Genomic DNA, 26,197 nt, shown 5'->3' with positions numbered 1-26,197 from the left:
CAATACATTCGGCACCAGCTTGGCTTCAGGAGTTGCGGGAAGGAGGCAAACAAGGCGCCACCCAAGTATCTTTGGGACTCCACTCTGGATTTGTGTAGCACGGGCGTAGCCAAGCCCTCCCCCCAAATTAATACAAATATTTGAGTTTCTGTTCCCAGTAACATGAAGCCTTCTCCCTCCAACATAAATCCTGGTTACGTCCATGTTGTGTAGGGTTTACTCCCAAGACATTTCTTCTCCCAAAGATATCCCACAAGGCATGCAAGCATTTTTAAACCAATGAGGAGGGTGCAGAAAACAAGAGGGCTAGCTAGCTATTGGCGTAGCCAGAAATTTTTGTTAGGGGTGGGGGCAGAACCTTAGAGTTGTACAGTATTGATTAATGAGAGTCAGCTGTGTCCCCCCCCTTGGCTACGCCCATAGCTGGCTAGATAAGTTTGGTGGAGAGTGAGCTAGCCAGCAGGCGAGCACATCTTTCCATGGTGGAGGAAGGCTTGACAGAGAAGCTTCCTGCCTCTCCACCTTCCTAAGGAAACACCGACGGGCCCAAGGAACAGGCGCAAGAGTCGCCGCATCCGCGTTTTCCCGCCTTTCTCCCTGCGTCTCCCATAGCAACGCCTCGGCGCGCGAGTCCGGCTTTCCGCGTCTCCCGCTCTCTGGAGGCCGCGGCGGAGGGGTATCTCCGCTTGTGCTGCGGCTCTCGTTGAGGAAAGGTTTCTCCGTCTGCGTCTCCTTCCCTCGCTCGGACGCTTCGACCTCGGCTTCTCGGTCGGCTTCTCTCGTGTGAGGGGCTGCTCTTCCTCAGCCTCGCGAATAAAGGCTGCTTGAGAGAGCTGCGCGGTGCGAAAACAAAGAGTCCCCGCTAAACGGCCTTCCTGCACGCCCCCCCCCGGCGGTAGATTCCTTTCTGGACAGATCTGCCCCGTTTCAGTTGGTATAACGCCTCTTTCTTCGCAGGCGAACCTTTAGACTTAACCCGTGTCGTGGCTGAGGGTCTCCAAAACTCTCGCTTAATGGCTAAGCTGCTACACAGCAAGCTACAAAGCATGCTCGAGCTATTTATTGAAATTTTAATTATTGATTGAATTTATTTTCCTCCGTGAGGAGACCAGCTACGGCAGGCACAAGTTCGAAAACAAATTTAAAGACACTTAAAATATCCATTGCCATTGAAAATGTATTTAAAAAAGCAGTCACGGTTAAAAAGATTCTTCCGTCCAAGGACCTTGGGGTTTGTACCGACCTGCGGAGAAATATTAATATGGCTACCAGCCCTTTATCCCTATATCTTGTTAATTGAGCTGCCTTCATAGGCGGAACAGCCAAAGCCAAACTTTCGGCTCGGGATTGCGGTTCAAAAACAGCTTTCCTCACCTGCCTCAGACCGCTACCGCCATCCACAAGAAATCAATAAAAACACTAATTACCCCCCTTTCAAATGCAACGTGGCCTTCCACAGCTATTAATACATACTCTTTTACCAAATAAACTGTTACTTAAATACTGTGGCTGCGTACACTTGTTAATTCTGCATCAAATGCCCTCCCACCGCTGGTTTGTGAAGCAGTGAATACGCAATCCATATCTATCCTGTCTTGTTTCTCATGCAATAATGCATCCCTTCACCCCCAAAAACAGCTTTTTTCTGAATTGAGAAAAAGAAATATGTGCCAACCCCATGCATCACCTCCATAGAATACGCCATTCACAGTAGGTTGGACTCCCCAATTAATTTGTTCGAACTAAAACCACACCATTATAGGGAGGGATCTCAACCTAATTATACATTATTTTGATTTAAATAAACCTAAAATTGGGGGTCACTCCACATATGTGAAATGGCAAATCATAAAGTCAATCCAAGGTCTACGACACTATGATACAACTGAAATCCTGTGCCTGTTGTGCACACACAGCACAGGGTGCCCTGCAGGAGAGAAAATACTGTTTTCTAATATAATTCTGATGTTAGCAAAGAAAACCTTCCAAATTAGTCAACTACATCCATGCTACAAAGAGATGAAAGTAACTCCCTATTTTATCATTGCATTTCTTAATGCAATGTTTAAGCCAGGTTTAACTTTCACACAGCAGTCCTATACACTGTATATGCCTACTCAGAAGTAAGTACTACTGAGTTTGAGGAAGCTTACTCCCAGATAAGTGGGTATAGTGTTACATAGCCTTAAAGTCTTATGAAACTTGTGCTTCGAACAGATGAAGTTGTTGGGGCAGTCCAAATGAGTTTAATTTTGCTACTTTCACAAAGGCTGGCAAATTACCAAAGTAGCTTTTTTGCTTCACAGATACTGGAATTATGTTCTTGTTTTGCTCATTGCAGGTACACACAGAAGTGACCTTATAATCTATTTTTCCTGGATAAGAACGCATCTGTGGAACCAAGTTCTGATTGTCGAGGAACTTACCTGTGTGTGATGATGGAGGATATTTATTACAAGTCACTTGAAAATGAAGCAGTTGGACAGTTAACTGCATTCTTGTCGAGAGAAAGTAGGCATTGGTCATTCTAAGCTGCCAGTCATGTAACAGTATTGTAACTGCGTCAGAAACATCTGCTCCTAGAACAATTTCCCCTTCCTCAGGGCACTTCCAGACTGCTGCCATTTTTGGTTGGGATTCAGTCACATATCAGCAAATTCAGGTCACGCAGTTATAATTAATAAGGAGGAGCAAACCTGCTTCCCCAAAGGATCAGACTTTTAATGAAAAGGAAAGTGATGTGGAAATGCACTGGAAAGTTTGAATTAACACTTGCTTTGAGGTAACATAATAAATCTCCCTACAGACAAATCAAGATACATGCTCAGTAAAAAGGTCATCTGGAAGCGCCCCAGTTCATATGATTTCCACCATAGTTTCCCCCCAGCTGATTTACCAAGGTTTTATCAAGCAGATTGAGATGCCCTCACCTCAGTAATGGGGTTGTAATAAACATTTCATAACAGCCCCAGAAGGATGACTTGGTCTGCAGATAATCTAGGCTTAGAAAAAAAATCATTTATATAAATATTACTTCCTCATGTTCCTTAGCAATGCCACAGGACAGCATTGGCGTCAGCAGCAAGAATATCACCCTGAATGCAAGCCAGTGCTCTGAAGAACATGTTCTGAAATGCACATTCAAGGCCTGTGATCCAGAACAAACAGGTAGAAAGTTTTTAAATATCAGTTGAAAACTATCAGTCTTCAAAACTGCTGGGAGATCAGTTTTTTGTTAAGATGTGCAAATACCTTTCAGGATAGTTTAGCATCAGGTTATATATTATAGACTCTTGGCTATATGTCATTTTGTCAGTGAACCTAACATCACTGTATTGAAGAAGTACACAATTCCAGGTCAACTTTAATGACAATAAGTCCTAGCAGAAAGATGGAATACTTTCTTCTTCTTAGACAAAGTTTTATTGACTAGGATGTGCAAAAAAATAAATAAAAATCATTCATTGATAGACATTATCCAGGACTCCTCCCAGTACTTCAAAGTTACATAAATTTATTTTACTTAAGGTATAATAGAAAGTGAAGAAAAGACAAGAAAATAAGTGATGATAAGAAGGGAGTGGGTGGGAAAGGGAAGCAGTAGTACAAAGCTACTATTCCTTTAAAAATCCTATTTTTCTTGAAGGTTGGTTCCTGATACATCACTCATTTTCTTTAATCATGGAGACAAGAAGTTAATGGATTAAAAATTAAATATAAATTCACATTACTTTTCAGACCCAGCAAAATTGCTTTGTGAGCTACTGCTGTGGGGTATTTTAAAGCAATACAGATATGTAGACTAGTTTATATATACAGTTCATATATTTATGACTGACGATTTTATCAGTTACAAATGCCTCATTTTTTCTAAACTGGAGAAACAAAGACGTATAAAACATATAATAGCTTGCATTGGTAGATAGCAGAGACAACTAAATCCAGATTTATTGTTCTATGCAATTTTTATACTTGAGTTTTCTACCTACCTGTGTAATTCTGTCTACCTGTATTCTGGTTATAGGAGAGGTGTCTGTCTTCCGAATCATTGAATATTTGCAGGAGATGACAGGGCAGAACTGTGAAGACTGGAGGTTTCGGTCTCTATATAAGAGGTTGGACCCTCAAGAGAGAGGGATTGCTGTTGATTTTTCTACCTTCTGTGCAGTTATGAAAGATTGGATCTCAGACTGTCGACAAGAGGGGTTAGTAATTGTAGTAGTCAGATATTGCCTTACACATGGCCTTGGTTTCAATATTAAATTCCCTGAGAGATGTCTGTATTGTTAGTATTCTAAGGGAACCTGAGGCATGGTGAATTTTCTTTTAAGATGATGAGTAGTTAGAGTAGGTATGGTAAACCTCAGGCCTGGGTGCCAAATGCAGGCCTCCTTATCTGGCCCTCAGAATTCTCCCCAGGCCATACACCTTCTGGAGCCATGCTCCTCTCCCGGCCCAATGTATTTTTCCTGGCCAGAATTTGTGCTTGAACTCTAATGCTGCTTGCTTGCTTGCATGCATGCATGGAGGATGGAGAAGATACATGAATATGCGACTTTCTCAACTTTTAAGAAAGCATAATAGTAACATTTTAAAAAATTGAGACTCTACATCAGTCTTGCCCTGGTGGTGACTTTCCAAAGATTTTTGTCTACAATTCCCATCATCCCTGACCACTAGCAATGCTGGTTGAGGCTGATTGGAGTTGTATTTTTGGGGGACACAGGTTTAGGGAATGTTGCTGTACATGTTGTGCTTTTCAGATTAATCTCCAGCTTCACTAATACAGTGGTAACTCGGGTTACATACGCTTCTGGTTACATACGCTCCGCTAACCCAGAAATATTACCTCGGGTTAAGAACTCTGCTTCAGGATGAGAACAGAAATTGTGCAGCGGCGGTGCAGCGGCAGCGGGAGGCCCCATTATCTAAAGTGGTGCTTCAGGTTAAGAACAGTTTCAGGTTAAGAACAGACCTCCGGAACGAATTAAGTACTTAACCTGAGGTACCACTGTACTGTATAATAATTTTGTCTTTCCTGCCTTCCAAGAGTTCTGTGAGGCCTAATATAAATAGATATGCAAAACGTTTTTTACTTTGGATTATTTTCTCTCTTCCTCTTTAAAGAAAAGTCTTGGTGAAGGCTATCCACCTTCTTCTGATCACCTTCAGAGGAAGGAAAAACAGGATTTGATGTAAATTTATTCATGATGTAAACAAAGGGAAAATATAATTCTGGCTTATTTTCCCACCTGCTTTTTCCTAACAAAAGGGAAGATGCTGTAGACCTAACAAACAGCATCCAAGATCTGCAACATGGCAACAAGCAGCTAGCAGTGCAGAACACCAAGCTGCAAAAGACTATTGAGGCTGCAGAAGAGCTCAACTCAAGACTCTCTGAGGAGATCTGTGACCTGAAGGGGAAGCTGAAAGGGTAAATGTTGGAAGTGCTTGACCTGGTATCATTAATTATGACTAATACAAGAAGGCAAATAGTAGAAGATTTAGTCAGGAATGAAGACAGGGCTGTAGGAAGTGGGGCAAGAGCTTCGTTGAATCTATGGAACATTGAGGGGCCATTGGTTGTGCTGAAAAGAGTTATTGTAATCTGACACTGTACCCTCTGATTTGCATGTATTTCCTTACCTTTAATACCATTCCCTATTTCCTTCCCTTCTGAGTACAGTGCTACCTACTCAACATATGTTTGGGCTTGGATTAAGCTTTTCTTTTACTTTTCAACCCCCTGTTTCGTCTCCAGTTCTTGGGTCTTTCTCACATAGCGTGATGATAGTGAAGTTTGGAGATAGAATTCAGATCATTATAACTAAACAACCACCATTCTTTATTACAGCACCCAGCCAGCCTTGGAACAAGCTAGGGTCATGGCAAATGAATTAGAGGATCTGAAGGTTTTCTCAAAAAGTCTGGAAGAAGAAAATAGTAAACTGCACACACAAGCCCGACAGCTGGTAGGTGCTTCAGTTTAGTTTCTGGTAAACTTTCCTGTTTTGTAAAGCTTACACACCGTTGTCGCAATTTGTTTGAGTTATTCAAATGACATTTTGGATTTTGGGTTGGAGAGCTTGGGTTTTTATCTTAGCCAGTTCTTCTGAAACAGAGAAGAAAGGAGTTCATGTAGTTGAATACACATGCAAATGTGTTGAGCATGTGGATAATTCTGTAAAGCGTCTTAGATGAACTTGTGACAGCTGGCTTTTTAGAAACTACTGTTTATGCCTGTTTGGATAATATATCTGCACAAGAAGCTTTCACAAACCACTTCAGGTTATCCTTTTGCTGAAAAATGTTATATTGGAATTCTGGATCCTCATACAGGCTAATCAAACTGTAACGTTCCCTTCCAAACTTTAGGTAAAAGAGCAGCAGTTCCTTTCTGTTCAATTGGATAAAGTGCAGGAGATGGTGAGCAGGGGCGATGGGGACTTTAAAAAAGTAAAACCAGCCATGTCAGCTGTAGGATAACACAAATGTAAGAAAATGAGGCATGTAGTTCAGTGCAGGTTACTGCTGTTTGCACTTGTGGCATTACAGTAGAGGTGAAATCTCAGCTGTTAACTGCACAATGGAGAATAAGCACCCATTACATACAAGTCACTGCATGCGCAATGAAATTCCATACAAGAAACGACATGTCCTCTTCCAGGAAATCATCACACATATGTACAGTGGTGCCCCGCAAGACGAAATTAATTCGTTCTGCAATTTTTGTCGTCTAGCGAATTTTTCGTCTTGCGAAGCACGAAATCCCATAGGAATGCATTGAAAATCAATTAATGCGTTCCTATGGTCAAAAAAAGTCCAAACAAAGCCAAATTTGGTACAACAACAGTTTATTAACTGCTCTTTAAAGTCACACATACTGTAAAGAGCAGTTCAAAAATTGAAGGGAAAATAAATTAACTTTATAAACAAAACATGTCTTTGTTTTTAGACAAAGAAAACAAAGTCGCGAGACGTTTTCGTCTTGCGAAGCAAGCCCATAGGGGAAATTCGTCTTGCGAGGCAAATCGAAAACGGAAAAACCTTTCGTCTAGCGAGTTTTTTGTCTTGCGAGGCATTCGTCTTGCGAGGCACCACTGTACACACCATGAGATCCCTTCAGAATGGATATCTTCCTTATTAATCTAAAAAAAACACCCCAGAGGCTGTGTAATAGCAAACTGATGCAGCACATGGGAGATAGTAATGTTAAAAGTCTGTTGCATTTGTCTTCTAGAACAAGAAACTGCTTCTGGAGAAAGAAAGCTCAAAGTGTAAAATCAAAGACCTGTTTACAAAGAAGGCTAAAATGAAGGTACTTAAAAATAGCCATGTTCAACTAGTTTGTCAGATGACTGCTGTTTTTGTAGTATGGATTTGTGACTATAACTCGAGGGCATCTATTTGTATTCTGCTTTCTTCTTCCAGTCCCAGATCTCTGAATATGAAAACCTTATCTCCTGCAAAGATGCTGCCCTAAATGAGGTGAGGTATATATAGGAAAAATGACAAATTGGAAGTCTGAAATTAAGGTGCTATGATGGAGGCGAGCGTCTGGGAGTATCTGTTTTCCTGGGTTCAGTGACACTGTGGGTGATAGTAGCACCACATATTGTTCGTAATGTGGTGAATTTTCAAGTTGCACACCTCTTTGCATGGAAGAAAAGAGTTCTTGCTATCCTGTCAACACACTGGGTTTAATCACAGGTTACCCATTGAACAATTTTGTACATTGGTGAGTCCATGGACTGAGTGGTAGTTTCCAGTGGTATGAACAGGGAGTCATTTGCAGCATCCACCTGTGTCATGAAGACAATTTCCCTGCATTTCCATTGGGAAAGAAGCTTTCTGAATGAGTACATGACATCATGATAAGTTGCTAGTTTGTACGTTACATTGCCACCTAATTAAACAAATCTTAGTTGATTAATTGTGATTAGTTGCACAACTTTTATTTGATTGATTATAGTTCCACACGGGTAAAAATAATAGTTTTAAAGTTATACCGTATTTTTCGCCCCATAAGACGCACCGGCCCATAAGACGCACCTAGATTTTTTGGGGGGAAATAAAGGAAAAAAAAATTATTTCCCCCCCAGGTGCGCTGCGCTACACCAGGAGCTTGGGGCGTGCGGAGCTCAGCGCGCCACAAGCTTCTGCGTGCAGGCAAGGTCTCCGCTAGCGTGGGAGAGCCGGGCGCCTCTCCCAGGGCTAGCGGACTCCTGCGCTAATCCAGAAGCTTGGGGCAAGCTGAGGTCAGCGCGCCCCAAGCTTCTGCGTGCCGGCAAGCAGTCCGCTAGCCCTGGGAGAGCCGCGGGGCTCTCCCAGGGCTAGCGGATCGCTGCGCTATACCAGGAGCTTGGGGCGTGCTGAGCTCAGCGCGCCCCAAGCTTCTAGGTGCGCGCAAGCAGTCCGCTGCCGCCCCAAGCCTGGCGCACCCGGCAGGAGGTCCCACCGGGTGCGCGAGGCTTGGGGCGGCAGCGGACTGCTAGCTTCTAGGTGCGCGCAAGCAGTCCGCTGCCGCCCCAAGCCTCGCGCACCTGGCAGGAGGTCCCACCGCGTGCGCGAGGCTTGGGGCGGCAGCGGACTGCTAGCTTCTAGGTGTGCACAAGCAGTCCGCTGCCGCCCCAAGCCTCGCGCACCCGGCAGGAGGTCCCACCGGGTGCGCCAGGCTTGGGGCGGCAGCGGACTGCTAGCTTCTAGGTGCGCGCAAGCAGTCCGCTGCCGCCCCAAGCCTCGCGCACCCGGCAGGAGGTCCCACCGCGTGCGCGAGGCTTGGGGCGGCAGCGGACTGCTAGCTTCTAGGTGCGCGCAAGCAGTCCGCTGCCGCCCCAAGCCTGGCGCACCCGGCAGGAGGTCCCACCGCGTGCGCGAGGCTTGGGGCGGCAGCGGACTGCTAGCTTCTAGGTGCGCGCAAGCAGTCCGCTGCCGCCCCAAGCCTCGCGCACCCGGCAGGAGGTCCCACCGGGTGCGCGAGGCTTGGGGCGGCAGCGGACTGCTTGTGTGCACCTAGAAGCTAGCAGTCCGCTGCCGCCCCAAGCCTCGCGCACCCGGTGGGACCTCCTGCCGGGTGCGCCAGGCTTGCAGACACTCGCCCGAAGCAGGGGGAGCCCTCCCGAGGGCTCCCCGTGCTTCGGGCGACAGGCTGCCGCCCCAAGCCTCGCGCACCCGGTGGGACCTCCTGCCGGGTGCGCGAGGCTTGCAGACACTCGCCCGAAGCAGGGGGAGCTCTCCCGAGGGCTCCCCGTGCTTCAGGCGACAGGCTGCCGCCCCAAGCCTCGCGCACCCGGTGGGACCTCCTGCCGAGCGCGCGAGGCTTGCAGGCATTCGCCCCATAAGACGCACCCCGATTTCCTCTTCATTTTTGGAGAGGAAAAAGTGCGTCTTATGGGGCGAAAAATACGGTAATTGATTAAACATTATGGTCTTATTTGTATGACTTGATAATCTTTGAAGTATTATATGCATCCTTCCTCTGACATTTTTTACAGCTTTGGCTTGTCTCTGTATTCAGGGATCACTAGGTGTCACTGCAACCTCATCTCTAGACATAACTTGGTTCTGAAAAGAAACCATACATATTTTGAGAAATTAGTTTGGTGACAGAGGTTCTATAAGATTATGGTTTGCTTTGAGATAAGGTTGAGTTACTTTCTTGTTTGTTTGGTTTTTATTATATTTGATTATGTTTTGTGTTCACAGAAAACAAAACACGCTGAAGAACTAACAGTCACCTTGGATGAATACAGAATGGTAGTACAGGTAATGTGGGACTAGGAGGAATCTAGAGTGATATATATATATTACAGTCTAGGGTGAACAATTATTTATTTATAAAAATATTTATATACTGCTATTTATTTTTTAAAATATGTAAAACCGTACAATAAAAAACATGTAAAAATGTTAAAACCAGAAAATAGTCAACTACTATGGAAAGATGTATTCTTAATTGCCTGCATAAGCCTGATGGACTAGAAAAGTTTTCAGCAGGAGGTTAAAAGTTGAAACAGAAGGCACCTGCTAAATCTCTGTTGTCAGAGTACTCCACGATACTGGGCTGATGACACTAAAGTCTTGGGTTTCTTGTTGTCAAATGATCCTCACCAACTTGGGAAACAACCAGCAATGTTCCAACAATGCTCCTGAAGATCATCTCAGTCATCAAGCAGGGATATAAGGGTTCAGGTGGTCCCCAAGGTACTCTTGACTTAAGTTGTTCAGGGCTTCATAAGACAATATGAGGATCTTTATCCCAGCTTGGCAGTAGATGGACAGCTAGTGCAGATATTACAACAGTGGTAATCACATGTTCTCATCCAGATGCCCCATCAGCAGACTGGCAGCTTTATTTGGAGTTAGTTAGTTGTGTATTAACCAGAGGTATCCCCCATAATGATAAGGAATGGGAAATGATGAATAACAGGTTCACAGTTGTAGACCCCAAAGGCTCATCTTCAGTCTATGACAGATAGCAGAGGCTACCCTAGGAAAAGGAACACATAGACTACTGGATGGGGGGCAGTATGCATGCAGTGCAAAAACTGCTAACATAACTCTTTGATATTTAAACAAATGAAACTGAAAAGTTTCACATGATGTGGAGTTAACATTGGAACAACATAACATAAGTTTTTCTGAGGCATTAGAGCAAATTAAATGTTTTGGAGAAGTGGCAGGATTTAAAATAGACACAGAAAAGACCAAGATGTTAGTCAAAAACATGGACGAGCAGTCGAGAAATTTGGGGATTTGGCTGACCGTGAGAAATCTCAGCTTATTTCAAGATAATTATATTAAACTGTGGAAGGAGATTTTAAAAGAGTTGGCAATATGGTAAAGGATGACGCTTTCCCTACTAGGTTAAATTTCAGCCATCAAAATTAATATACAGTGGTACCTTGGTTCTCAAACTTAATCTGTCAAACAGACTCCTGAATCCATTTGAAAACCAAGGCGCAGCTTCCAATGGCTGCAAGAGCTTCCTGCACTCAAGCAGAAGCCGTGTTGGATGTTTGGCTTCCGAAAAACATTCACAAACTGGAACACTTCTGGGTTTGCGATTTATTCGGCAACTAAGCCGTTCGGGAACCAAGGTACCACTGTACTTCCTAAAAGTATTCCAAACGATCCTGATTGTTAATAATTTAAGTTGCCTCAAAGAATGGAAAAAAGATATGATTTGAAATTTACTGCACATTGAAAGAGAATCACATGAAAATGACCCATAGATGGTATCTAACTCTGAGTAGGTTGGCTAAGATGTATAAAGTAGAATCAGATTTGTGTTGGAAATGTAAAGAAATGGGGGGAACCTTTTTTCATATGTGGTGGGCATATAGAAAGGTTAAGGAGTATTGGGAAATGATTTACAATGAGATGAAAAAAATGTTTAAAACAACTTTCCCAAAAAGATCAAAGGCATTCTTGTTAGGAATAGTTCAAGCAGAAGTTCCCAGGTGTCAGAAAAATTGATGCTGCAACAGCAGCTCATGTATTATTAGCCCAAAAATGGAAAGTGAGGGAGGTCCCTTGTAACTGGCAACTTAAGATGATTGAATTTGTGGAACTAGCAGGTCTAACATATAGAATAAGAGAGCAAGAAGAGGAATGGAAATCTTTTGTTGAGTATATGGAAAATAATTCCACACAGCTGAAAATGCTGGCAGCATTAAGATAAATTCAACAGGTTAACTAATATTAGAGTATTGTACGATTGGAGAACTGACTAAAGTGGTTATAGTAAAATATGCAGGTATAATAGGCAAACAAAATGAACCATGGAAGGGGAAGGAGGGAAGCCGCTGATTATATGGTATTATGTAAATTGTTTATTTTGAAATGTTAAACTGAAAATTGAATAAACATTTAAAAAAAGAAACATTGAAAAGTTTATAGAATTAACACAAGACCTTGCAAGGTAGACCCATACAGACTTCCCCACTTTACTTTGTGCTAGTATAGTAGCTACCATACTTGTGTATCAGGTTCTCTTTGTGATCTCCATTAGGAACTGAAACTGGAAGTTAGCAGACTTCAAGAACACCTGTCCCAATCCTATCAGGACCAATACGTGTAAGTGTTGCCAGAATAAGCTAGGTGTTTTGGGGGGTGGTTAGGATACAGCAGGGACGCGGGTGGCGCTGTGGGTTAAACCGCATAGCCTAAGACTTGCTGATCAGAAGGTCAGCGGTTCGAATCCTCGTGACGGGGTGAGCTCCTGTTGCTTTGTCCCTGCTCCTGCCAACCTAGCAGTTCGAAAGCACGTCAAAGTCCAAGTAGATAATTAGGAACCGCTCCGGTGGGAAGGTAAACGGCGTTTCCATGTGCTGCTCTGGTTCCCTAGAAGCGGCTTAGTCACACTGGCCACATGACCCAGAAGCTGTACGCCGGCTCCCTCAGCCCATAGAGCGAGATGAGCGCCGCAACCCCAGAGTCGGTCACGACTGGACCTAATGGTCAGGGGTACCTTTACCTTTACCTAGGATACAGCAAGCCCACATGTATCTAGTATAAAGGATGGTGTGGTGTCCAGCCAGGGATAGCTCTATGATTTTTGTTACAGTTGTCTGTAAAATCATTATTGTGTTAAACTAAGAATTATCTTTTCGGGACAGTGAAATGCTTTTGAATTTTCAAAAAAATAAAAATAAAAAAAATCCCAAAAGCAATTTCAAAATGATTTAATTATTTCATTCTTTTAACTGGCAATTGTCAAAATGCTCCCTGTTTATGATTAGCTTGAATTCTGTATGAATCATATTCTCAGAGTGTACCCCTAAGTAAGCTATTATGTTTTTGAGGATTGTTAGCAAGACCTTTTCATTTAATTTTAATTGCATAAAATTAAGCTTCTGAAGCATATGGGGTTTTAGCATGTATTGTTTAATTCCCTTGTATTTGGAAGTGCTAGTTTTAAATTGTGGTACTTCACCCTGAGGTTTAGTGATGGTTCAGGATACAAATTTTAACTAAATGCATAAATAAAATTGTTCTTTGTATTATTAATAGTAATTTTTCAATACTTTTTCAGTAGTGTAATATTAAGCTCTGGTAAAGCTGTTAAAATTGAGTGCCCCCTGGAGGCAGATATTCAGACAGTGAAAGTAGACAGCTTTTTCCTCAGAGGGGACAGATCATAGTTGCATGATCTGTTCAAGACTAAATGAGGTTGTTCATATCATCCTTATTGCTCTCATTCTGTTCTTCTTCTTCTTTTTTTTTTTTTGTTTAAAGACTTAACAAGTCCACAAAGCAACAGAGCAAGGAGCTGGAATGTTTAGGGAATGATTTCTTTGGCCCCAGGTAGTTGTACCTTGGGAGTGCTCAAGAAACAGAACAGATGCAGCTTAATTTGCTGTCTCAAGAGAAATTAGTTTTGTCCTCTCCAAGACCTGTCCATCTCTCTCTCTTACGCACGCACATCATGTTCTGTGACCCAGTTCTTTGTGACTAGCACTAAGAATCTGAAATAATTTGTTCTGACTTGCTAGAGAGACACTGAGGTCAGGTCTGGGTGTGTTACGAACATAGATAATTTTGCTTTGCACTTTAGTGAGACATGGGTTTGCAGTTCTACTAAAGGAGTCATTTTGATTTTTAAAATCAGAGCTGGAAAAATATATATTAAGGTGATCTAATCTACCTCGCTATCCTAATGTTATCCAGACCTAAATAGTCTTTGACAGATACAAACAGAAAGTCTTTTAAAAACAAATTGGGTTGCATCCAAGCTTACCATCTTTCATAACTGACTGATAAAACCTCCTATCTCCTGCTGCAATAGTAAATGGAAAAAGTGTTTTGTTTTGTTTTTATTTAGGCGCTATTGTGGGATTATAACAACCTTTTTTTAAAAAAAGGAAGGCTAAACTAAAAAACTGTTTTGGCACAAATTAGCCGATTAAGAAATGATTCCAACCAGAAAGGCTGCATGTGTTTTTAAAGATTCATTTTTTTAAAAAAAATTGTACTAAAGAACACCAAGCAGTCCTGGAGAAATATTTTAATAATATGTTTTTAAATTACAGTTGAAAAGGTGTTTTAGTGTGAATTAAGAGAGTAATTAAAAATAAGCATGCTATTAAAGTAGCACTGACCAGAAAGGGTAATAGTGAAGGTGTGTGAAAGAATAGATACATGATGATAGGTACACCCACCTGGTATATCACTGTACAGTTTTTGAAAAATACAGAATAATAGTACTAAGGTGATCTACCCCTGTGGAGATTGTGCTAGTATAGTCTGAACAAAAGACAGACTCACCATAGGGAGAACCCAGGAGGACAATGATTTGATAACATCATGCAGATGACCCACAAACTGTAAGTGAGCAAAGCATGAAAATTCCAGAGGAAATTCTAGTGTAGAAGAGCACTAAAAGTGTTGTTAATTTTTATGTTGTTATTTTTATTGTTAATTTTGCTTTGTTAATTACAAGGTAAGTTGTTGATCCTTAGTTATGTGGCCAAGGAGATTCATGTAAACTCCCATTTTAATTGTTTGCAGTTCTGTTTGACACAATGAACTGTTAACATTCTTTTTGATGCAGGCTGCCAGGAGATTTCCTAGAAAATGTGAAGACCTGCTCACAGGCCCCTGCACAGCCACTCTGGGTGGAAATTGAAGAATCACAGAGAGTAAGAAGCCACAAATGAGTATTGCTTCTTGGAATGTCTTACCATTGCTCTCACCATAAATGGAAAGGATCTCAAGACTTAACTCAGACAAACCCAGAGTCTTGGGTAGATTCTTGCTGTACAGGGTTACACATTTATCTAGTTTGAAGGGAGTTGTTGCTCAGCACTAGTGATGTTGCAGGCACTATCCAGTACCGCCTGTGATACTCACACAATTACAACACTCGTAGTAGCTGCTGTTGTGCTGTTACATTTTGCCAGTAACAAGATATTACACTTTTGTGTATTGGAGAAAAGCAGCACCTGTGTCACAGAAGTGTATGTTGAAGAAAGACTTAAGATTTATTGGACTATAAAATGATGTTAGTCCCTTGCTGTCTTCAGCAGCATTTTGGCGAGGAGGCTGATTTGCCTAGTCCTTTGTGTGGGATGTTGACATCTTTGGTGACAGATCCATTGGCTTCAGGTGACATTGGATCTTTGGCGGAAAGGGTAAGTGTGGAATTCACAAGTGGTAAGAAGAAATAACAACAAAGTTTTCTTCCTTTTATTCCAAAGAACATGTTTGCTGAATTAAAGCTACCAGTATGCTGTTAGTAATATTGAAACTAGATTGACTTCACAACCAAGCAGCACTTTTAAGCTTTGACCCCTGTTTCAAAAATGGAAAGTCATCTCAAAAACTGATCTGACCACCCCATCCCATAGCACACACCTCTGATTTTCTCAAAATAATTTTTTATTTTGGCAGCCCTGACACCTACTGATATCTGGAGCTAGCTCAAATTTTGTGTTGTTGGGCCAGGTGCTGTATATATTTCTTTTTCTAGAAAACAGAGCATGATCCATAGTCTTATCTTTCATTACCTTGGTAACCTTTCTCTGAACTCTAGTTTTGAGGCCTGCCAAGATATACTTTAATACTAAGGACCCAGTTTGCGGTGTGACTCATTATCCCAGTAGCCTCCCACTGTTCTGTTTCTCTCTGTCTACAAATTGGAATACAACATAAGCAAAAGCACCAAGAATACTGTGGCTTCCAGCTGGTAGACATGCATTTGCTGTCACATCAAAGTGTGGATGGGACTTGTTGCCTTTTTCTTGCTGTAAACATGTAGGAATTTGTGTAGGTGTAGAGTTATGGTGCTGAAAATATGAACAAGTCCCCTGCTCAGTTTAAGAAGAGTGCATGACCAGAAATCTTATGAATTGGACATTGTGGCTAATGCCTTTGGGGTGGAGTCAGTTGTGCTCTCGCTTGCCCTATTTGTTAAAGGGGTTTTGTGAAATCAAGCTGTTTCTTTATTATGCAAGTTGCAGTAGCATTTTGTTGGCAATTGGAGGGGAGGAACTGAGGACGGTATGGGTGGGTGTTGATAAAGCGTGCCCTGTCATTGCATCTTGAAAAAGACCCCTGTTAACTTGGGCATATACTAGTGGACATGAATGTGTGGGGGGGGGGGGGGGGAGAAAGCCATGTTAGATGTAGGAGCTGGAAGATGGCAAGCTGCACAAGGCAAGCACACTGTTTACAGTCTTAATCTCCTCCTCCTATTTAAAGAGTATTTGCTATCCAGTTGATTGAAGGGAATATGTTGTTTGTCATGTTGTAGTGAAGAGGAGCCTTTTCTCCTACCTCCATAATCATATATGAGCCAGATGATGACAGTTTAAATGGGTGTTTTTGCCATGGCAAGTCATAGAAGCAAAGCCAACGCTGAAAGTTTGGAGAGACATATGACCCACCAGCCTCATTTTCAACGGAAAGCGGGACTCTGGCATTGGCATCAGAAAAATGAAAAGCCCATTAGGTTTCCTGTGGGGTGCACAGACTACACAGTCTGTGTTCAATTACAAAACGGGCACCGGTGGAGCTAACAGGGACATGATTAGCAGTAGGGAAATTTAGTATGAATACTAACAAAAAGACATTAGCTGCTCAGTATCTAAGAGAGCCAGTGTGGTGTAGTGGTTAAGAGCGGTAGTCTCGTAATCTGGGGAACCGGGTTCACGTCTCCGCTCCTCCACATGCAGCTGCTGGGTGACCTTGGGCCAGTCACACTTCTTTGAAGTCTCTCAGCCCCACTCACCTCACAGAGTGTTTGTTGTGGAGGAGGAAGGGAAAGGAGAATGTTAGCCGCTTTGAGACTCCTTAAAGGGAGTGAAAGGCGGGATATCAAATCCAAACTCTTCTTCTTCTTCTTCTTCTTCTTCTTCTTCTTCTTCTTCTTCTTCTAAGAAAGCAGGTACTATTTTGAATAATACTGTTCTGGAGGTTATGATAGTTTGCATTAGTGGAGATAGTTTCACCCCGCCCCCCTTTCTTGAGGTATACACTAACATCAGAAGATGTCTGGAAATGCTTACTTAACATGTAAATGACCACACACAGCATTTCTCAATAAAGGTACATTTTCAAGGAACAGTTTTTAGGATTCTGCAAAAATCCTGAAAACCATATGCCTCCCTGAATTAGTTTGCAGGGGGATTAGACAACATTGTGTCAAGCGTTATGCACTTTCCAGTGCATTTTCAGTCACATTTCTTATCACCAAAGTCTGGAAGTTTAGCTGGAACTCTGTTCCGGTACCTCTCAGGCGGGTGCCACTGCCATTATAAGAGAACAAAAGAGGCATTCATGGTGGGTTCTGGCACCTTTCTCCCCTAGAAAAATAGCACTGGATGTCACCAATCAAAATTGGTAGCATAAGTCTTTATCTCTGACCATTGTTGCCATAAATCAGGCTCTAATTCCTGTTTAAACTAAAAAAATCAATGATACTGTGAATGCCGATAAGGGAGATGTAGCAAAAGGAAAGAATTTAAAGGCAAAAATATATTGATCTTACATTTAATGGAAAGATCTGATCCTGGTTGTGGAGCTTTCAGTAGAAGAGGAAAAGCCCAAGACAGCTAAACTGTCAAAAAAGGACAAGGCAATTGAAAGTTTTATGCTGTTAGAGCTAACTTCTCGACAAACTGAAGCAAGATTTTAAACATGATCTGCAGGAAGAGTGAAAATCGGCCTTAAAACCTATAGAAACTTCATTGGATTAGACAGAATCACAGTCTTGGATGTTGCTGCAATAGCAAATGAAACAACTAAAATGGGAATTAAGCATTATAAAATAATTTAAAAGCTGTCTGACTGAGCTAAAGATATCCAGCTTCGGAAATGTCAGACAATGCTTTGCACCATTTAAATGTTAAAATAAGAGGCTTGGAAGAGACTCAGAAATGTCTGATACTAAATCCTTCATTTTATATTAATTAATCAAATAATGCCTGCCTGCCATTACTGACACTGACAATGCTTATCACTCTGGTTCTAGTTTGCAGTCCAACAACAACAGACTGAGAGACATCTTGGTAAAATTTTCACATCTTTCAGCTAAAGAAATTGTTTTGAACGTGATCAGAGATAAAGAAGGTCTGGAATGGGAGGGCACCAATATTCTAATCTCTGTCCAGCTACACACAGTTGGAAACAGGCTTTGAAAAAATATACAGATCAGTGGCAGAAAGCAGGAATCCAGTATTGCCGGGGTTTCCCCTTTCAGTTAATACTTAGAAACAATTGTGTCACCCATCTTATCACAAATAATAATGAAGCACATAACATACTTTATTTACCCAGCCTATCATCAGCATCCCAGCAGGGAGATCAAAGATCAGATGATCTTGTTGGTGGCAAGGAAAAAAAAATAGGTATAGAAGAGAATTCCCTGGATGCCAACATCCAGGTTTGGGGCAAGTACTCTGGTAATATAACCCCAGCAGAGATTTAAAAGCACAAAATATGCAGCAAGGTAAAGAATGGCTGTTAGACCTTTAAAATATGCCCTTCTAAGTTCCTTCCAAAGTTCCCCTCTTCCCCTAACATAGAAAAATACCAGATTCCCCCCCCCCGAAGTTCAAAGAATTGGTCACCATACAGGGGGATGGTTTTGTGAATAGAGTCTGTTAAGGTTTCTTGTTATACTTATTCCCAACTATCTTAGCTTCGTGTGACAGTCTAATGCCTGTGAGTTCTGTGGATGAATTTTGGATGCTGGGTGGTACATTGAAGCATAAAGCTTCAGATTTTGAGCAGTTAACCTGTAGGCCTGATAGTATTATGAAGTTGTTAAGCTCTTGAAGTCTTGCTGCTCCCATGTTCAGCGGGTCAGGTGTCATAATCATTAAATCATCACTGAACAGTCCAATCATATAGTTTTGTTTTCCAGACTCCCTTGATGTCTGGTGTTCTAAGGCATATAACTAATGGTCCTAAAGCTAGGATGAACAAAAAGAAAGAGTGGACAGCCTCTCTTCATTCTATTTAGACTAATGAAAAATTCCTTCTTTACAATGAGATAATGTGTCTCTACCACATTGTATTTGCAAATTACCCTTTCCTAGGCCAAAGAGTTGTTTTTCCATCTACCCAAGTGCAAATACGGGAGCTTGTACCTTGTTGAAAGGTAATTGCTTTTCTATTAGATGAGAAAAGGATCAGACAAAGAAGAAGAAGAAAAACCTTTATCTGAGTCTAGTGCCTTTTATACAAAAATCACAATTACTTGCCATGTTGGGTTATTTACTGCAAATGGGGCTTGCTTACCGTAACAGCCACCACCTGACTCCATCATCTCAACATTTGTTTGATTGTACTGGATTTTAGTTACAAGAAAACTCAGAAGCAGATTTTCCTTTTCTGAATGATGCTGAAGAAGGCCAAAGATTCATATCAGTAAGAAGACTCATCACTCTTTCCTTCCTCTGTTTATAGTTGATGGAACTAGATACCCTTCTATTTTCCCTTCATTTTGTGGTAACAGCCTCCATCATTGGGTTGTTCTGTCCTTGGAATGAGGCAGCTGAAAGTACACGTATGCCAAGAAACCATACTCCTCCAATGAAAAAGATAGGTGTCAGCTACACTGCCTTTTGGGTTACCAACCTTTTGGTTCCAAAGATGGTTGGACAGCACTTTGTATGCCTCCTTCTGGCAACTCCTGCAGTCAAGCTGGTGCCAAACGTATTGCACTGCTTTCCTTTGGACTACATCAACGAGTCTGAGAGGGGGGTCTTGTTGTTTGAGTAGCCCAGGGCCTCTATACACAGCCCAGGCTTGTGCCCCGGGGAGGTCACTTTGTTGCTGCTAATGTAGTGGCTTGACTTCACCCCTGAAGGGACACTCCATTGTCTCTTGAGACAGATGGATGCCAACAACAACTAGGCAGAAGCAATCACTCCTTTCTCCCATATTTTTGTGGAACCTCTGAAAAGCATTGGTGTACATTCTTGGTGATGCCAACTTATCTTCATCATTTTTCTGCGGTGAAGGCGCCTCTTTAAAAAGGAAAAAATGGCCAGTTTATACCTTAAATAAGTCAATAATAATACTTGCTCAAGACTGTCCTGCTTTAGGCAGCAGGTGTGTGTGATGTGTGGAGGAGGGATTGTATATATTTTTTTAAAAAAACCTGCGCATGGGATGCTAACATGCCAGTGAAAAGTGTTCAGTGCTTTCCATTAGAAATGTTAGTTTTCTATACATATACAGAGAGGTTTCCCCTTATTGCTGGCATCTTTCTGTCTCGGGAGACAATGGAAGAGTGTGGCTTCAGGGGTAAAGTCAAACCTTGGAGAGTTACAGCACCAGCTGTGGTTGTAGAGAAGGGAGAGATGTATTTTACTGCTGTTGAGGTAGATGAAGGCATTTGGTTTTGCTTCTACAGGTGCAGCATGGCATTTTTTTTCTCTGCACTCCTTGCAGCACTCTTCTGGTCCTCATGGGGGTTATTGACCTCCCCTGAAACAGGAAGTACAACAGTCCTACAAAAATATTAGCACTCAGTTCTGAAACAGGCATAAGATGGCCAAAGGATTCAAAATAAATCTCTTTCAAAAGTAGCAATGGGAAGAGATTGTACCTACCATTTGGGTTTGGGGACTAAGCTGTAGTACAGGCATAGGCAAACTCGGCCCTCCAGATGTTTTGGGACTACAATTCCCATCATCCCTGACCACTGGTCCTGTTAGCTAGGTATCATGGGAGTTGTAGTCCCAAAACATCTGGAGGGCCAAAGGTGGACGCAGGATGAAAGAACCAAGGAAAAAGCTGCAGGGCAGGAATGGGGAACTCATGGCCCTCTAGAGTTGCTGGACCCCAAACTCCCATCAGCCCTAGCGAGTAAGAGATTATGGGAGCTGAAGTCCACTAACAACTACATGGCCACAGGCTCCCCACCACTACTGAAAGATAAAGAGCAAGAAATACTGGAAGTGATCCTGGATATAACTGGAATGTTACTTACAACTGCAAATTACTTACATTTTATAAGAAGTCTGTTTTAGGGATAAGGATAGGAAATGCACTTCAGGTGATATGTTTGCTAAAGAAGCCTTTCTTTTCCACGACAACTTTCCTTATGAATGTTTGTTAACATTCCCAAAGAGTTTGATTTCATCTACATAGTTAGCTACAGAGCATTTGATGTGCTGCAATTGCATGACGACTTTGCATACTGTGAAAAGCATGTTCAAGGCTGTGTAAAATTGTTGGGGGGGGGGAAGGTTGCACATAGACTAGGTACAGCATTTGTACCTGCTGTTCTGGCAGGATTTTGTTCCTTTTTGAATTGCTTTGTGGAACATATTTCTTAAAAGCATTGTGAAGAATTAAAACTTTCAAATTTCACGAGGAGTCATTTGGTGTATCAAACGCACTGCAAGGTAACAGACTCTCAGACAGGAGAGAAATAATAAGAAGGCTAGTATGTTGGTATAATTTGTTTAATTTGCATTAAAAAACATCTTCATCACACCAATCAATTTTCTTTTCCCCAAGGCTGTGTATTCTACCTTTCCAGAAACCACACTGCTCAGCTCAGCAGAATCGTAAGTGTGCATGTTGGCCCCTACCATAAGACAAGATGAGGTGGTCTGCTTTAAGTACAATGAATGAGCAACAAACAGCTTGTTTTTAGGAGGACACTGTATCTTACTACACTTTGTAATCATGTTTCTAATCAGCAAAACATGAGCATAATCTCCCACACAGAAGGTTTAAAGAATCAATTTCAAATAGGTCAGTCTAGAAAGTAATATGAAACTGAAAATGACTTATATAGCATATGCTCCAGGAACAGTTGGTTTCTTGCACTGTTTCAAGGACTGTCTGAAGCTGGGATATAGGCACAAGCCTGTTCCTGGATTAGCCCTAATTGTAAAGAAAAATAGAAAGAATATGCCTTGCTGCCCCAATCCCTGACTGTAATCCTCTCCAGTGTATAGTTGCTGTTAATACCAGATGCATAGTGGTGAAATCAAATTAAAGCACCATGTTCAGGATGAGATGAATTTTTAAACTTATGCATATGCTTCTGTGGTGCAACAAATGATAGGAAACAAATGTTCCAAATGAAGTATTTTGACATATGAGGTGTTTTAATGTGCTTGGCTCTTCAGAGATTCTACAACAGCCTCTCAGGAACAAGCCTTAGTCCCAGTGTGTGGCGAGCTAATCCCAACTGTTAGGGAGAAGTCAGATGAAAACTTGTTTGAAATCCTGCTTCAAAGGTCAGGAACTACTGCAAACTACTGCAGTTGTCACAGTTTTGACAAGAATGTGATTTGTGCCTCACTGTTGGAACTCCTTTGTAAGATTTATGCTGTGGAAAAACTTTCCTGCCATATTGGGTTATGTGGCCTTATAGAGAATTTTACCTTGAAGTAGATTCCCTTCCTTTCCATATATATATATATATATATCACACCTTTAGCAGATTTCTTACAGCTGCTGTCTAGATCGATGCAGAGCTAGAATTCAGCTGCAGAAGACACTGTCAGTGTATTGTGACCCCATACACTGTGAGTGTTGTGAATACTAAAGGGGATCACTTTCAGACCCAAGTAGGGTACCTTTCCTCCACTACTGAGTAACCATGCTTAGCCCCACATATTTGAATTTAGGACTAAGGGTTCCCAGGCAGTTAGGTTCGCTTCAAGGCAAACTATACTGTAGTTGCCTGTTGGTATAGAAATTAAGGGACACAAAGTGTGCAGCTAGCCCATTCACCCTTCTTCATGTTCTCTGGACAGTCAATATACGCTCTAAATCTGTACAGTCCCACTTGGGTAACATCTAAAGCTAGATAGGTTAATGTGCCCTCCAGCTCCATGCACACATCCAAGTTCCTGCTCATTTCTCTCTTGAGCGCTGCAGTAGTGTCACTTTGGAATTCCTCACTGCACACAGCTGGAGTAGAAAAAAGCCTGTTTTCTAATTTGTTTATTTAACAAATTTATAAACCAGAGTCTGAATCCATCCAGGTGGTATTTATCTGCTCTAACTTTCGTTAAGTTTTCCCATTCTTCTTAGTATGCATTTATTCTACTCAGTTTCCAAACACATCTTGGCCACTCCTTTTTGCTTCCCTTCTAGCCTTTGATTCAGAAAATCAAATTACCATATTTTTCGCTCTATAAGACGCACCAGACCACAAGGCGCACCTAGTTTTTGGAGGAGGAAAACAAGAAAAAAAAATATTCTGAATCTCAGAAGCCAGAACAGCAAGAGGGATCGCTGTGCAGTGAAAGCAGCAATCCCTCTTGCTGTTCTGGCTTCAGCGATAGCTGCGCAGCCTGCATTCGCTCCATAAGACGCAAACACATTTCCCCTTACTTTTTAGGAGGGAAAAAGGGAGTCTTAAAGAGCAAAAAATACGGTATTTAGAAAGTGTTCCTCTGGTGGGAGTAAACTTCTACTGGGCAGGCACTGTTTATGCCTTGTTTGTCCAGAAGATGGCTGTCTTATTGACTTCTGCCACCCCAGTCTTTAGGAATGACGTACTAGAGCCTCATGCCTGTGGGCTCTTTGGGGGAAAGCTCTGGAGTGGCAGATGGTGTTGAGACCTGTGGTCTCCAAGCCATAGACTAACTGCTCAACACCAGCTCCATCAAACACTGTGACTTAGCCACTGTTCTATTCTCTGGGGTAGCAGACTTCCTCCAGGGATGCTTTTGATACTGGCAGACTTCCCCAGCAGCTTAGGGCAGAGCTTTCCAAACTTGTTGGTGACACACTTTTAAAGTCATGCATCATTTCGCAACACAGTCATTCAGTTTTACTAGCAAACCTGAAGTTAAACTAACCCCTTTCCAGCCCTGGAGGAGTGTGGGGAGCGTTCACGCAACACACCTGCACATTGCAGCCGACACACTACACACAGTTTGGAAATCTCTGACTTAGGGGCTTAGTGGTAGTTGTCCAATGGCCTGCCAAACGTCTATCACTAAATGACATAGCTTTTTGAACTTGTCTCTAAAAAGACGTGGAGAAATGAAATGCACTACCTACTTCCTGACAAGAATCTCAGTAACTGACAACACAAGAAGGCAACTATACCAGCATGGGCTGCAGTACTTGACACCTCCTATCCAGTGCTGAAGTTTGCTGCTTGGTCTCCACAACTTCCCTTGGCAGGGGGAGTTCCTCCCCTTTTGCTCCTGCTTTGCACGGTCCAAGCAAGGGTGAGGTCATAGTGGGTGGATCCTCACAACTTGTTCTGGAGTCTTTGTCCCCCCCACCAGTGATGGTAATACAAGACATGTCTAGGTGGGGAACACCCTCCAGTGGCCCTTACATAAACACTGCATGGTCTCCCGCAGAGAGAAAGCTGCACATAATTGTTCTTATATTCCTGGCAGTATTAGTGTTTCACACTTTTTACTACCCTGTTCCCAGGTGGCCACAGTAAAATAGGTGCAGTCTACAATATAAAGTGGCAGGGTGGTTCAATGTTGCACACCCTGCTCCACCTTGCTGTTCTTTGGAGATTCTGCTGCCTTATCTGAAAACCACAACTGCTTCCATCAACTTTCCCAACTCTCCCCAATGGCTGTTTCTCCTCTTTGCTTTTGTCTCCTTATCACCACCCCCTCCAAAACTTGTTAACTTGGAACGGGTTTGTTGAAGTTGGTGGTATGAAATTATCCCACAGGAATAAGAACAGCACAATGTCCTCTCTCCACACAGGTTTCTGGTCTCATCCAGCTGCCTCTTACTGCACATCCTTTGGAATCTGGTTCTTCTAGGGCTCCCTGCATTCATTGCACTGCTTGCAGTCTCCTTCTTAGTGCTACCGTTCAACCAACAACCTGCCTGGGCTGAATCCAAGGGATGCTCTTGGCCTCAGTTGCAACTGCAGTACCTTCAGCCACCACCTACCTAACACCATTCCCTTTCCTAGTTTGTGGAGACAAAAGGAAGCTGCTAAGAAGTCCTGATGCAAGACAGATAAAAGAACCTGTAAAAAATAAATGGAGTGAACCACTTTTAAGTTTAAGCTTTGTGTGGACACAACATTCACAATTATTATTTTTTGCCAAGTCTGTGGGACATTCAGACAGCTCATTGCTCCCACCTAATAGATGATAAGCACTCTGTTGACCAGGATCTAACATTCCAGTATTTTTGTGACTTGTGAAAAAAAGTAGACTATTGTCCATTTTCAAATGTTGCATTTTTAGGCATCTTTAAGAGAAGCCTCTTCAGCCTAATAAAAATCACGTTCAGGAAAAGCAAAAGGTCTTCTTTCATATAAACAAAAGTGCAGGTGAGGAGTTTGGCTAAAGGCAATGGGGCTGGTTTCTAGAACAGGCCCATTTAACCACAGTATTAGGCCCACAAACAATTTTGAAGGTGTGTTAGGAGGCATCTGCACAGGCATGGAATGCTTTTACCGTGCATCCTGAGAATGTTTGAATTTCTGAAAATCTCAAATCCCTTCTAAAATGTAGCCCTCCTTGTTGTAAGGATGGCATGAATAGCTATGCAGTGTCTCCCATATCATGAGGTGCCTGGCCCCTCTCCTCTGCAGCCTCCAGTCATATTCCTATCCATTTGTTAGCCTTCTAAGGAGTGCCTACCCTCAATAATTAGCTCACCCTAGGCTTGCCTTACCCTGACCATTGCAATTATTTTGCAGCTGCTGCAGATTTGAACTACAAGTGATGCAGCAAACACATGATTTCCCCAAATTTGCATTTGCCAGATAGAGAAGGGACAATCAGCAGGGAGGTGCTTGACTGATACACATACCCAAGCTTCACCCCTGGCTACTTTTGCAGGAGTTGGCAAGAAAGTCCAGAAATTATGGACCTTGGAGGCTTCTTATCTAAAGCCTCTCTCCATCCCCTTCCATCACAGAGAGAAGAACAGTAGCAAAACATATTATAAAAGGGGTTCCAGTATGGTTAAGACCACCGGGGGGGGGGGTCGGGTCCGTCCAAACTAAGTAAATTCCTTTCAGAGGCAGCATCCATCAGTTAAAAAAAAATAAGCAAGGAACACTTTCATCTACACTACAAAAATATTTTGCTTGAAAAGCTGTGCCCCTACCCCAACTATCCCTGAAATAGGTACTGGAGTACCTAGAAGGCCAGTTACAGAGATAACAGTCTGGTTTTCTTTTGTCATATGTTTCCAGTGATACTCATATTAAGTCAAAAGGGGGAAAAACATTGAGAACAGAACAACAGCAACTGAATAGCAGGTAACTTGTAAA

At 42.3% G+C, this 26,197-nt stretch overlaps 1 protein-coding gene across 11 annotated transcripts; it reads left to right on the top strand.

Annotated features, from left to right (window-relative positions):
- The first annotated feature begins 436 nt into the window (after positions 1 to 436).
- Positions 437 to 24,976, top strand: KASH5 (KASH domain containing 5). 11 transcript variants are annotated; one of them, XM_083471959.1, is made up of 16 exons: positions 439 to 895; positions 2,342 to 2,511; positions 3,052 to 3,168; positions 4,025 to 4,205; positions 5,273 to 5,434; positions 5,855 to 5,972; positions 6,376 to 6,426; positions 7,241 to 7,318; positions 7,432 to 7,488; positions 9,706 to 9,765; positions 12,014 to 12,078; positions 14,555 to 14,642; positions 15,030 to 15,134; positions 21,478 to 21,527; positions 22,098 to 22,208; positions 24,667 to 24,976. In XM_083471959.1, exons 2-16 carry the CDS (start codon positions 2,436 to 2,438, stop codon positions 24,860 to 24,862), a joined length of 1,515 nt encoding a protein of 504 aa, XP_083328085.1. In that variant the 5' UTR covers positions 439 to 895; positions 2,342 to 2,435; the 3' UTR covers positions 24,863 to 24,976. The 11 variants fall into 11 exon arrangements, with proteins under 11 accessions (XP_083328088.1, XP_083328085.1, XP_083328086.1 ...); XM_083471960.1 differs by having other exon boundaries at positions 439 to 934; XM_083471957.1 differs by having other exon boundaries at positions 440 to 895; positions 15,027 to 15,134.
- Positions 24,977 to 26,197: the final 1,221 nt, after the last annotated feature.

The sequence above is a fragment of the Podarcis liolepis genome, assembly GCF_965112155.1.
Source record: "Podarcis liolepis genome assembly, chromosome: 13".
Lineage (NCBI taxonomy): Eukaryota > Metazoa > Chordata > Lepidosauria > Squamata > Lacertidae > Podarcis > Podarcis liolepis.
Note: the sequence above shows the minus strand (reverse complement) of the source record. Positions and strands in the feature narration are given on the sequence as shown.